The sequence below is a fragment of the Scylla paramamosain genome, chromosome 3 (assembly GCF_035594125.1).
Source record: "Scylla paramamosain isolate STU-SP2022 chromosome 3, ASM3559412v1, whole genome shotgun sequence".
In the NCBI taxonomy this organism is placed as follows: Eukaryota; Metazoa; Arthropoda; class Malacostraca; order Decapoda; family Portunidae; genus Scylla; species Scylla paramamosain.
In genome coordinates, this window is record NC_087153.1 from 30,115,522 (window position 1) to 30,129,983 (window position 14,462).

Sequence of the window (14,462 nt, forward strand, 5' to 3'; positions counted from 1 at the left end):
AAAGTTTTGATACAAATTAATGCTGTTATGTATTGACATTCAACTTGATATTTGTATACAGTGAACCTTCATAATAATTTAGAAATTGGGGGAGAAGGCGTAAATTGCTATATCTAACAATAATAGCAGCAAGGCCTTTTAGTAAACTCAGGTTGCTATACAAGACAAATTGTTTGACAGTATCACAAAATAAAACAACATTGCATTTGATAGCACTGCACTACACTAGTGATGATAGAGAACATGAGTGCAGTTATGTAAAGTTTATGGATGAAGGATGGCGTAAATCATGGGGGGTAGACTGCTGTCTAGCTCTGAAATGTGTAATTGAAAAAAAAATAAGGACTGTATATTGACATGGGCCTGCTGGCAGTTATGCTACAAGCTTATGCAACACTCTCTCTCTCTCTCTCTCTCTCTCTCTCTCTCTCTCTCTCTCTCTCTCTCTCTCTCTCTCTCTCTCTCTCTCACTCTCTCTCTCTCTCTCTCTCTCTCTCTCTCTCTCTCTCTCTCTCTCTCTCTCTCTCTCTCTCTCTCTCTCTCTCTCTCTCTCTCTCTCTTTTAAGTGTGGCTGTGGCACACTATATATATATATATATATATATATATATATATATATATATATATATATATATATATATATATATATATATATATATATATATATATATATAGTGTGCCAATTACAGTCACACTTAAAAGAGAGAGAGAGAGAGAGAGAGAGAGAGAGAGAGAGAGAGAGAGAGAGAGAGAGAGAGAGAGAGAGAGAGAGAGAGAGAAAATAAAAGAAAACAAAGGAGTTCAACTATGGCAGATGGAGAGAAGAGGAAATTGTACATTTTCTGTCTATTCATGTGTCTTGGTATAAAAAAATTAACTCTGCAGAAAGTGTTAACTCCTACATTTAAACAGACCAAGAAGGGTGACACTGAATATTCTCCTGCTCTGGCTGATTACCAGGAGAGGGGGACCCTATAGCTAGCCTAACTGGGAGAGGGAAACCAGTTATATGCCTGTCTGGACTGGCTTCTGGTTCTGTGATGCAAGGATGGAAGGAAGGGTGAGAGACATGGGCTTTGTGGCCTGACCCAGGAGTCATCATAGGGGGAAGACAGGTGTTTCTCTGGCAGGCAGGTGTCAAGAGGCCACTTCCTAGTGGCAGTACAGTGCTGGCTACTCTCTCTCTCTCTCTCTCTCTCTCTCTCTCTCTCTCTCTCTCTCTCTCTCTCTCTCTCTCTCTCTCTCTCTCTCTCTCTCTCTCTCTCTCTCTCTCTCTCTCTCTCTCTCTCTCTCTCTCTCTCTCTCTCTCTCTCTCTCTCTCTCTCTCTCTCTCTCTCTCTCTCTTTCTGTTTATCTGCCTTGACTCTTGCTGAGAGATAAAGCTTGTCACTTTAGCATAATCAGTTTGATGTTTTGTAGTTCTTGTTGACTATGGTCATTCACTGCCCCAACTCATTCAGACACTCACTATTCTCCAGCAGGGGTGGGTTGATGAACAGTGAGATGTCCACTTAGGTACCTAAGGAGTGTTAGTGACATAAGCCTGCTTCCCATGGCAGAGAAAATGGGAGTGTGGTATCACTTCCCTCCCTGCTATTCTTCTTGTGGCCATTACTTGGCATCTTTTGTGTTTTCTTTCTCACCCTCCATTGTTTTTCTCAGTCTTGCTTATCTTCTCTTTTCTTTGCTACCCTACTTATTCCTACTGCTCCTCAGCCTGTTTCCATTAAAACCACACAAATAACATTACCATAGATGAACATAACTATAAGCTCTCACTTGTCTAGTTCCTCATGTAGAATTTGAATAGGAAAGTGGTATGTAGGTGGGGGAAGATTAAAAAAAATAATGCAATTGTGATTTCAAAAACCACAGTACAATGATGTGTAATATACCATAATGTACTCATATTCTTTATAAAACAAACCACTGTAGGTGAAACATTTCAGTGATATTGATGTAATGAAAATATTAATACCACCTCTGTGTTTATTGGTACTACTTATTGGCATGATATTTCATCAGCAAATTCTGGTGTAAAATGACTATTTATTGTTCAGTCACTCAAATCAGTCAGCACTTCATATATTCCAACTGAACATGATTGCGCTGCCTTGCATTTCTCAAACTGGTTGTCAGACTAGCATTCATTTGTCCCATTTAGCAAAGTAGCTATATTTCCTTAAATTTTAGTGTCCTTATTTTGTATGTAATGGAGATTGGGTTGTGAAGCAGGAAAGGAACAATAGTATATTAGAGGGAAGAAAATAAGAGAGAAGTGTAATGAAGAAGGAAAAAAATGTTATTACTATTAATAATGATGGATCAGAAAGGGCTGCAAAAATTTTTCATTGGTGTTTTGTGAAGAATCAAATATTTAAATTTAGTAGGTGCTTACTTGAGCTATTTACTTGTAGTAGTTATTAATTTAATATCCAGGTTATAATGATACTTCCCTCTTTCAGTATAGTTAATCTTGATTGTTATTTATTTATTTAATTTATTTACAGAATATTTTTTATTTATTTATTTATTTATTTATTTATTTATTTATTTATTTATTTATTTATTTATTTATTCTACAGTACCTTGCAACACTTATTCTATTCCCTCTTGTTTACAGGGAGACACAACCCTTCTGTGTCCTTCCCTGCAAGCCATGGTGGCCCTAACAGAGTTTAACCCTGACATAGTGACTACTGAGGGTTATAGAGTCTTGCTGCAGCTGCTGGAGGAGTGGAGTAGTCGTCTGGAGGAGCCTGCTGTCCCTGAATTCCTGGTATGTGATAGAATGTTCTTTCACCTTATGTAGTTTGCTGTACTTCCTCCTCTTTCCTCTTTTTATTTATTTGTGCTTCTGTCTCTCTCTCTCTCTCTCTCTCTCTCTCTCTCTCTCTCTCTCTCTCTCTCTCTCTCTCTCTCTCTCTCTCTCTCTCTCTCTCTCTCTCTCTCTCTCTCTCTCTCTCTCTCTCTCTCTCTCTCTCTCTCTCTCTCTCTCTCTCTCTCTCTCTCTCTCTCTCTCTCTCTCTCTCTCTCTCTCTCTCTCTCCTTATACATAACCACCTGGTATTTGCAATAGTATGCTCACTGGAAACACTGCCCATTCTCTGTACAGCCTTTGTCCTGCTATGTCACACTACTGGTGTTCCTGCCTAACTCCTGCTGTGTCTGTTGGTTGCTCCTCATGATGGCCTCTAGAGTTACATCTAGTTTTCTCCTGATAACTCAGATTTTCGGATATCTCAGATTGGTTTTCCCCCCAATTAATCCAACTTAGGCAGGATTTACTGTACCATGATTTATGGCATTTAAGAGACACTAATGTGTAGGTGCACCATAGTTATTGCATGAAATATTTTGAGAAAAATAAAAAGTATGTACAGTGTATCTCATATTATAAAGTGGCAAAGCTTGCTCCTCCTGCATGAGTAAGAGGAAGGGCATAGCTGTACAGTGGCTGGTGATTGCTTGAGGATGGCTGGTAATTAGTTGGCAGAATCCAAGAGAGGCTGGCCAGAAGACAGTAAGAAATGCATAATTTGACTGCATATCACTGTTTCACTCATATTTACTTAAATTTACTCACAAGCTTCACATAAAGCAACATGATCACTCTAAATAAATTTACCAGGACTGGATACAAGAATAGAAGGCAATAGCAGCAGGCAGCAGATGTCTAACATTGGTACATTCTAAGCAATAGTGATGGATAGTATTGGTTTTTCCAAAGGTCACACAGTCTGCATGAGGAGTGATGAGGTATTGTACATCCACCACCTGAGATACCTGCCACAATGGCCAGTACCCCAGCCTTAGTCTAGCACTCACCACACTGTATCGCTGCACAATGAGTCCATGGCAATGGTATTTGTGGGCACAGAGAACAAAATTTTCATAAGTCTTATGGAAACACTGTTGCCTCATTCAGCATTTCTTAGTTGCAGTACTAAGACATATAAGACAGAGTATAATAAGCATCTGTAGCACTAAAGAGAGGGTATGGCAGGCACATCAGGAATGTCCAGGGCACAAGCAACCATAGCTATACTATCTACAGTGTCATTGGGCCATGAGTCCAACATGGGAGGGTATCCATAGGAAAGCTATCACAAGGGAACTATCACGGGCTATAGCTAACTGATGAAGTATCCTATTCACAACATTGAGGCATGCTGGTCTTGGAGAGGAGAGGGCATGAAGCGCTGATTGGGAGTCACAGATGACTACTCCGTTCATTCTTTCCTGAGTGAGGAGAGTCACAGCATCCAGAAGGCCATGGGAGCTCACAGTAGGTAGAACTGGATGCATTAGGGAGTCTGTGACCGACCCATCCACCACCTCCTGGCAAGTTACTGGTGGGAGAGAACATGGCACGTGCTACACTCCCATGCTGCCTACACAGATCCGTCAACGTAGAGGTGGTGAGCCAAGGGAACCATACCAGTCACAGTGACAATAGTCTCTAGAGCCAGTTTCTGTAGGGAGGGGAGGTCAGCTTTGGAGGTTGGAGTGTAAGAGACAGCTGGTATAGGTACTCGCCAAGGTGGTAAATCCAGGTCAATTTCTCCAACAGGGACATAAGAGAGAGAATGTGTGTGTGTGTGTGTGTGTTTGAGAATTAGCAGCAATTCACCACCTCACCCACACCTTCAGGTCATCAAAATGAATCCAAACTAACACCATGTTGCCTGCTTTCCACTAGCCAATCTCAGGTTTTGGAGGACAGAATATCCCCTGCCTCTTTCCTCCCACAGGGAGGGTTTCTCTTCACTGCCTTATATGAGATACACTATAGGCTCTGCTGATTCCAGACTGTCTCTTCTCACTGAAGCTTATGATTTAGATCATCGATGCACTTCAGCTTGAATCATTCTTGATTCTTGCCACAGCATTTATGAAACATTTATATTGAAATTTATCTACTGTAATTGGCAGTTCCAAGAGATTATTACTTATAATTATCTCACACTTGAAATAACAAAGTTTTGCATGTGAAAAGGCATATTGTTCAAGTAGGATTAAATAGAATAAAAATAACTATTAAGAAACTAAAATTAACATTTTCTGTTTGATGACAGTGCTTCTTAACATCATTGTCTTAGTAATTTGTTACTCTAGATTTTCCATCCCTGTCTAACTCATGTGTCCTATATCCTGCAGGCCCAGTGGTGCATGCAGTGCTGTGTTTAAGCATGAGGACAACCGCCAGAGCTTGGTGTCCTTGGGTGCATTAGGTGCACTGGTGTCAGTCCTGCAAGCCCACCGCACCAGCTCCAGGGTGGTGCGAGGGGTGTGCAAAGCCTTGAGAGCATTCACCTTGGATGATGATGTGCGGCAAGCCTTTGGTAAAGCCCCACGAACATGCACGTCTCTTGGCTGAGGGACCACAATCTCATTGCAGTTTGTCTGGAGCTGATCAAAGGTAGGAGTTTGTGCTTAGTGTGTTGAAGTGAAAATGTGCTCAAAAGATATCTATTATTAACTCGTCTTTAAAGTTTTCAATCATTTTATGAAATAGTGGAACCTTGGTTTTCGAACTTGATTAATTCCTGAATGTTGTTCAAAATCCAGAATGTTTGAAAACAAACTATTTTCCCCATAGGAATCAATGTAAAATAGATTAAGCTGTTCTTAGACACCCATCCACCATGTCTGCTCCACTCCCACTGCTAACATGGCCGTCCTGCAACATCTCCAGCTTAAATTTTTTTTTTATTCAGAAAGGACATATTGAATGAACTTAGTGACACAGAACTCATCAAAAGATATTGTTTAGACCATGCAGGCATTTTCTTTGTCACCAATCATGTGAGAGAAGCCTTGCAGAATGACACAGAGAGGAGCAACCCACTCACTGCCAAAATGAAGGTAATCATAACACTTAAACATCTGCTGGGAAAATGCAGTTGTGCAGTAGTGATGGCGTTGTGGATCATAGAGCTCAGGATTACTCCTGAGCACCGAACCCTTGTTTGTTTACATTGAGGTTCTTCAACTTCTTCAACAGGATCGCACTTAACTTATTTTAAAGATTGAATTACCCTTTGTGTCTCTACTCCAAATATATAAAAATGAAGGAAATATTTATAGAAACTATAAATTAGTAATAAATGGCAGCTTTTGCTATGTCTTGTAGTATTTGAAATCAAGAAACTTTGTTTGAAAACCATGTTATGGTACAAGCAACCAGAGCAATTAAGAGTTAAAAATTTTGTTTGAAAACCAAGTTGTTCAGAAAGGGAGACATTCAGTAATTGAGGTTCAGCTGTATAAGGATTTTATTTATTTTCAAAAAAAAAAAAAAGCTATATGTACATGATGTATGTTTATCACCAGTAAGTATGGTATTGCTCTTTCTAATTTTACAAGTTAATTTTTAGCACAGGCTGATTGTAATTTGAATGTATTTAAAAGTAAACAAATCTAAATAAATACCAAATATCCCTAAAGGCAAAATGAGCTGTTAATCATGCACTTTCTGAGGCAGATGGTGCACCTCTTGCTTCCTCCTGCACTACATTGTGTGGAGTAGTTCAGGGAACCTTTTAGCTCAAACTTAACAATGCAAGTTCACATACTTTGTATTTATATTCAGTTTGTCCATTTTGTACTGTACTTTGATTATCATTCGTACCTAAAGTGGCCCTGAAAATTACTAGGATAGACCTGTGCTTACAGTTGATTCTTTCATTGAAGAATAAACTTAGCACAATGAAATGGCTTGAGAATGGTGAACAGCAAGGAAAGTTGGTGTGGAGCCTTGTATAATTTTCGATGCCAAAAAGGAGTTCTGTGATGTCAAGATGTTTTTAGAAATGGAGTTGACCTAGAGCATAGAATTATAATGCATACTATCTGCACATATGGTGGAGGATTTAGACCATGCCCTTGTATGAGTGGTTTCAAGTGGAGGAACCTAAAGATATGAGTATCTCAGGATCATTGTTGAGTGATAGATTATGCAAAATTAATGGGGGGGGTAAGAAGTAAGCAAGTGTTGATTTTCTAATAGATTATTAAAGCCAGTTTAACACTGATTTTGGTGTAAAAGTCGCACAACAAACAAAAAAATTAATTCACAAGTTGGTCAGTTGAGACAGTTTGTTACAAAACATTAGTTATCAATTGTTGGTGAAATTTGTTTTGTGAAATGGGTTTATGTTGTATGAAAGTGATGTGTACATCACTGAAGCAACAGATTGTGCACATATTTCATTAAAAAAAAAAAAAACTTTCTTCTCTTGTATGTACAGTAGTTCCCAAAACTATCTTTAAAAAATAAGAAGCCTACATTCTGACACAATGGACAATATCATTTGACATGTTTGGTGATTTGCACACTAAGGATGGTTGCTATATATTATGACCTGGGAAATAGATTGCCATATCAGCATCATGTCAAACCATGCATACCAACCTGACTGATGCAACATGTGATCAGGCAGCAGGTTTCACATTGTTCATTATGCCACAGTTTGCACCACACTTTAAAGATAATTTGGGAGCTACTTTACACACACACACACACACACACACACTACCCTTGAAAATAGGAGAGAGAGAGAGAGAGAGAGAGAGAGAGAGAGAGAGAGAGAGAGAGAGAGAGAGAGAGAGAGAGAGAGAGATTTTTAATAAACATCTATAGAATGATAAATGGTATGGAAAATGTGGACAAAGAAGGTTTTATAAATTTAGACTCATATAGTACATGGGAACACAATAAGAAGTTGAAGAAAATTAACTGTAGAAGAGACATTGAGAAGTATAGTTTTCCTCACAGAAGTGTGAACAAATGGAATGAACTCAGTAAAGATGTTGTAAGTGCCGAAACTGTCAGTGCTTTTAAGACCAAACTAGATAGATATAAAGATAGGATACTATGAGATTACTCCCCTCCTGTAAACCACAACTAGGTAAAACACACACACACACACACACACACACCGTGTAGTGTAGTAGTTAGCACACTTGGCTCACAACCAAGAAGGCCTGAGTTTGAATCCCAGGCGTGGCAAGGCAAATGGTTGAGCCTCTTAATGTGTAGTCCCTGTTCACGTAACAGCAAGTAGGTATGGGATGGAACTCCAGGGGCTGTGACCTCACTGTCCCGTTGTGTGGTGTGTAAGTGGTCTCAGTCCTACCCAAAGATCGGTCACTATGAGCTCTGAGCTCTTTCCGTAGGGTAATGCTGGCTGGGTGCCCAGCAGACGACTGCAGGTGAATCACACACACACACACACATCAAGATGGCATTCACCTATATTGATTAAGATATGATAAAAAAAACTGTTAACAACATTGGTACGTCCAAGATTGGAGTATGCAGCATTAGTGTGGTCACCAAGTTTGAAAAAGGATATCAGAAAGCTAGAAAGAATTCAGAGAGCTGCAACTAAAATCCTTACAAGCCTAAGAGGGTATAGTTATGAAGAGAGGTTGAAGAGATGGGGCTTGATTACACTAGAAAAAAGGAGGGAAAGAGGTGATATGATAGCACTATAGAGAATATTGGAAGGGATGGAGAAGTTAGGCAGGGGATGATCTTGTGATACCTGATACAAGAGGTACCAGAGGACATGGAAGGGAGGTTGAAAAGGAGGGTTTGCAGAAGAGGCGTCAAGAAACATAGCTTTCCCCACAGAAGCATAGCAGTGTGGAATGAACTTATTGAGACTGTGTGTGCCAAGACAGTTCATAAATTTGAAGAAAATTTAGATAAAAGTCGATATGGAGACAGGACAGTACAAAGCAGTATTTACTGTGCTAGTTTGAGCTGTTTTGCCCATGTTATAAGAGAGAGAGAGAGAGAGAGAGAGAGAGGAGAGAGAGAGAGAGAGAGAGAGAGAGAGAGAAGAGAGAGAGAGAGAGAGAGAGAGAGAGAGAGAGAGAGAGAGAAGTATTTACCTTGCTGTAGTGCTTATGTTGTGTGTGTGTGTGTGTGTGTGTGAAAGAGAGGGCCCACTTTTATGTTAGTGATTTTGGCAGAGTGGTTAAATGATGCAGACACCACTAGTGAGCTCCTCTCCAGTGTGGCAAAGCTGTGTGTACGTGCTGAGTACTGCCAGGAAGCTTTGGACCGTGGGGCACTGCTGGTTATCAATGACGTCCTTATCTCCTTCCCAGACCGTCCAGTAAGTGGCTGAGAGGCAAGGTTGTGTCCTTGTGCTCTCTCTCCTCTCTCTCTCTCCTCTCTCTCTCTCCTCTCTCTCTCTCCTCTCTCTCTCTCTCTCATCTCTCTCTCTCTCTCTCTCTCTCCTCTCTCTCCTCTCTCTCTCTCTCTCTCTCCTCTCTCTCTCTCTTTCTCTCTCTCCTCTCTCCTCTCTCTCTCTCTCTCTCCTCTCTCTCTCTCTCTCTCTCTCTCTCTCTCTCTCTCTCTCTCTCTCCTCTCTCTCTCTCCTCTCTCTCTCTCCTCTCTCTCTCTCCTCCTCTCTCTCTCTCTCAGCATTAGCAGTAACAGTCATTAACAGTCATTAGTTAAGGTATGTATTGCACTCACTCCCACTGTGCTAAGCATTTCTCATCAACCTTAAGCTTTGTAATCTTCTTAGAGGTCAAGGAATGGTCAGATTTTGTAGCAGTTGGCAATAGATCATTGTAGTTTACTCTATTTCTGACTACAACTTTACCTCATTCCTGTTTGGTACTTTTCTTCCCTTGCTTTTGTGTGAATGAATGGGACAAAAGAGGCAGAAGCAGTGTTTTTTTTTTTTTTTTTTCTGTATTATTTATGGCAGCTAGGGTGAGGTCAGGGCACAGATACGGCAATGCCACTTTTTCTAAAACTGCACTATGTAGCTTTAGTGATGTATGTAAAAGGCACTCCAAATAAGATAGATTATAATGTTGATATGAATATTATAATGTCCCACAAAAAGTAAAGATATTGTATCTGGAAGCTAATAAAGGAACATAGCATAAATATTTTACAGTGTTGCTAAGAAAATGTTATTTTCATTACATTAGTTTCAAGATGGGCAAGTATGTTATGTATAACTATATTTAGAAGATGATTTGAAAGAATATAAGAATGAAATATGTTATTTAATTGATGAAAAAATTATGGGGACCAACTGAGTTGAAAATAAAAAAAATATCGAAAAATGCAAAAATCATCTCATGGCATCCTTAGGCCTGGTACTTCACAATGCACACACCATAATTCATCATCCATTTTTAAATAATGCTTAAATATCCATTTAAATGTCCCCTGCTCACACTCAGTTGCTCAGTCAAGGTCATTGTAGGTGGGAGATGATTGTAGAAAAATATTAATTAGAAAAAATAAGAAGGTTTATGAGGAATGATTTTCTTTATGGTGGAGTTTGGAAATTCCCTCTCACAATCTGATGAAGAGCCTCAGTGCTGTGTTGTACATGTTTAGAGAGAGGAAGTTAATGACACTCTTTCACCAACTTCTATACCAGCTTAGTGTTCACTCACTTCCCACTTTTTGCTCTCTTTCACCATGATGGGTAAGAGGAAGTCTTACCTTACCCAAAGGAGTGAGGTACTGGCAAAAGCAAACCAGATGTTAGCTGAGAGTAGAGAACAATGTGATGATGAGCGTATATTCTCACGGCACATCAGCCAACACTCCTGTGGCACATCAGCCAACACTCCTGTGTCACGGTCTGTCCTTCCTGCCACTTCACCTCCCATTCCATATACAAGTTCTGTTTCTGACTCTGCTGCCCTAACTACTACTCCTGCTATATCTGCTGCTGTACAGTTGCAGCCACTTTCTTCAACATCATCGTCTCCACTAGCAAGAGAATCTCTTAGTAAAGAGATCAGACATTTTTGAGAGCAATGAAGAAATCTCATTCACTGGAGATAGTGTTTTAGTTTTATTGGAGCAGCTTCAGGCACTGGTGGACAACATATGTTGTCTGAAAACATGTAAGAAGGTCCCCAGGTTGACACTCACCACCAATTGCTGGGCCACATGTATCTGTGGCACACCCTCATTGTAAAAATGAAGTGTGCAATGTTCCATCTAAGAGATTCCAGATGCCAACAAGTCATCTATGAATCTGACACAATTGCAGTTATGGCTCAAAATCACCTACAGCTCAAATCAAATGCATTGTAATATTTGGCACCTGAAAATTCCAGTATTATAAAGCTATACATGGATAAAAAGCATGTGAATTTCTCTTCAAACTTTGAAGCCCTGTATCTCAAAACTAACTTTTTGAAGCGTATTTCTCTGCGATTTATTGTCGGATTTTGATGATTCTGGTGTCATTAGAAAGAAAATTAAAGTACCTGAAAATTATATGACAATTTTGTTTGAGTGTTTAATTTTTTTCTAGCTTAAGAGAAATAATGAATGAGGAAAATTTTTAAATTTTTTTTCTTGACAACAGAACCAAAAATGAAAATTCCTTCACATGGTTTTCTTAGAAAGCCCATCAAGGTATCTTGTGATAAGTTTTGAAGAAAATCCAAGAAAAACTTGTCAAAATATGCAAAAATTTAAACCTAAAATTTTCATGTTTTCATTAAAAAAGGAAAACCATTGCTCCAAATTTAATGAAACTTATGCATATAACTCACCTAAAAAAACCTTATATCTCATTGAAATTTGGTGCATTTTGGTTAATAAACAATGAAAATGGAAAATAACTCAGTTCCCTTAAGTAAAATCACTGTGAACAGTAACACTCACACCCACCCAGCCTGACTTTGACTTGGCATGCTATTTTTATTAACTCACACCCGTTTTAAAAGTGGGCAAATATAGTGGTAGTCACAGAAGTAGATGGAAGTCAGTTGCATGGACCATTTTCAGGTTGCATCATGGTCACATTAAACAAAAAGCATGTTCACACTCACACTGTTCATAAACTGCCCTTTTTCTAGGAAATATAAGTTATCTCCATATTAAGTGAAAGCTCCCCAAAGCATCACATTTTTAGGCTGATTTACAGTTTTTACCATGTATTGTTGGTCAAACAATACATCTCACACCTCTAGCTGTTACAGTAGTGACAGTAAACATGTTCCTCTCAGATTATAGGATGGATCTGATCTTGTTAAGTGGCCACATGCTGTACTTTTGAGCAAAAGCCACACATTCATATTTTTGTTTAGGATTTCACACTGGCTTTGATGTGGCAATGTAGGAGGGAAGGTTTAGTTGCTTCTTCACACACTGAGACATGGTTCTCTCAGACATTGTAAAGAGAAGTTCTGAGTTTATTTCTTAAAATACACAAGCTGTCAGACATGGTTTGATCTTCAATTGCCTGCTGATAACATTTGAAGTTTTATTTGAGAGCCTATATGAAGGACAAGGCTTCTTAAGTTGGACCATAACTTTGTTGTCGTGAGTGTCATGGCAACTCTCAACCCAACATTGCACACTTTGTTTGGCCAGGCCAGTATCTCCACATATACTCTTTACACTGCAACCAACCTTATGGAGTGTTTATATACATGTCAGAGTTTCCTTGGATAAGTCAGGGTTATGCCCCATTGTCACTTGAATGAACTGTGGATGCAGAAAGTATTGGTCACCAAAACACAAAAAAGCCTAGTAAGGAGAGGATGAGAAGTGACTATCTCTTGCCACAGATAAATAATCATTGGCGCCTATGTTGCCACCTTAATGTGTGGGAGTTGCCAGTTGCTCTCTTTTCCCTCTATCATTTGCTTCCATGGTGTAGGGGGTATATTTCTGAATGTGCAAGGGAAGCAGGCATGTGACCAACTCACACCTACTTCTTTGACTTCCACTGTATGTTTTAATAATAATACTTATAGGGTAGTATGAAGGCATGTAAGTAGGAAATACATAATTTACTTCATGAAAAAATAAATAATAATGAAAATAAAATACTGAACTCATTGCAAAAGGTAAGGCACAGTTGACCTCACCCTGATACGAATCACCCACCACATGTTCCCTTGGAGGTGACCCACTTGGTTTAATGTTGGGAAAATAGGCAGTGCTGCACCCACACCCTCATCCCACCCTAGCCCCTACCTTGAACTGGCTGCAGTATAGTAAATATTTTTCAGTAGACAAGAGATAGTTACACATAAAAATTGGTAGAGTAGGCTAATAAATAGGTGGACAGTAGTCAAATATGCAAAAAGAATAGGGATGAAACTTTGAAAAGGAAGAAGTGTGTAGACATGAAAATTTTTATCATAGCTATCCTTTGGTTAGCTTAGATTTACTATTAGCTCAAGCCCAGAGTGGCTTGAGAAAGATTATAAGAAAGAGAAGAGACAAAATAGAAAAGCATCTTTTCCCTTACTTGTCACTTCATCTATATTAATGTGCATTCTTTGTCTTCCAATATAAACAGGAGGATCATTAGAGGTGGTCCAGGATGGAGGTTAAGTTTGTTGCTGTGGCTGATGTTCCCATCATTCTGATCAAAACTTCCCATGAACTGTTCAGTACCCAAAGGCCTTAGTTTTTATTTAAGACTGCCATTCCTAGGTAGTAAGCTGATGCTAATGATGATGACATTGTTTACTGAAGGGTAGTGTGGAAAGCATGCATGTAATATTAAGTAATGATGGTGAAGTGTTGAAGAAAAATATGGACTTTCATTCATTAGGGAATGTTTCTGCAGGTTCTGAACAAGCAAGCACTGTCTCTCTTGAAGACACTGGTGGGCAATGACCGGGTGAAGGAGGTAGCCATGAAGTCTGGTGTCTCCCAGTTGATTGTGGCAGCAATGACCAAACATCAGGTGAGACTGCATACACATGTCCAACAGCATTGTCAGTACCCTTAGTAGTATAGTTTTGACAGAACTTAGCAAGTAGATTACTTAGGTGTCCCATGAGTTCTACCCTGTCAGCTGATCAGCCAGGCTAAGTGTCATGAAGAATCAACCAAGAGAGCTTTAAACTAGGCCCATCCTGAGTGAAAAAAAATAAAATAAAAAAAAATAAAAAAGAACATAAAATAATCAGAATGAAAAAGTGTTGTCAAAAAATCTTTAAGCTCTCAGCTGTTTATTGATTATCAAAAATGAAGTTACTTATTTGCAAGACTGCAGATCATCAGTCCATCATGAGAAATTGGGACTCCATATATTGTATTGTACCTTTCGGAAGATGATTTTATTTATATTATGAATGTTCAGAAGGTTACATTGCAGATAATTTGAAACATTTTATTTCTCTTGGCAACATAAGTTTGTTGAGGACATACAGTCAGTGCCAAAAGAGATGACAAAATTCTCAGTTGGTGTCAGTGTCTACACTTCATTCAGCTAGTTTGATCCACTTGTATAGGAGAGCTGAACACTGATAATACCTGACATGACAACTGAAGATAGATGGTGGCCTTGGGTACATTCACACATTAATGGTTTTAGTATAGGTTTAGCAGTTGAGTGACAAGATGATGTTTTTCATGCATGCATTCCTGAGTTGACTTCCATAAGTTAATGTTGCATATCTTTCCAAATTACCCATCAGTGGCTAATAACAGC

The 14,462-nt window shown here is 39.1% G+C and overlaps 1 protein-coding gene across 1 annotated transcript in view; it reads left to right on the top strand.

Annotated features, from left to right (window-relative positions):
• Positions 1 to 14,462, top strand: part of LOC135093486 (armadillo repeat-containing protein 6-like) — a 53,719-nt gene that overhangs the window by 13,773 nt on the left and 25,484 nt on the right. The window contains 7 exon segments of the mRNA XM_063992770.1: positions 2,624 to 2,779; positions 5,161 to 5,187; positions 5,189 to 5,353; positions 5,355 to 5,381; positions 5,383 to 5,422; positions 8,986 to 9,131; positions 13,593 to 13,712. Of these exon segments, the coding sequence (XP_063848840.1) occupies positions 2,624 to 2,779; positions 5,161 to 5,187; positions 5,189 to 5,353; positions 5,355 to 5,381; positions 5,383 to 5,422; positions 8,986 to 9,131; positions 13,593 to 13,712 (681 nt within the window).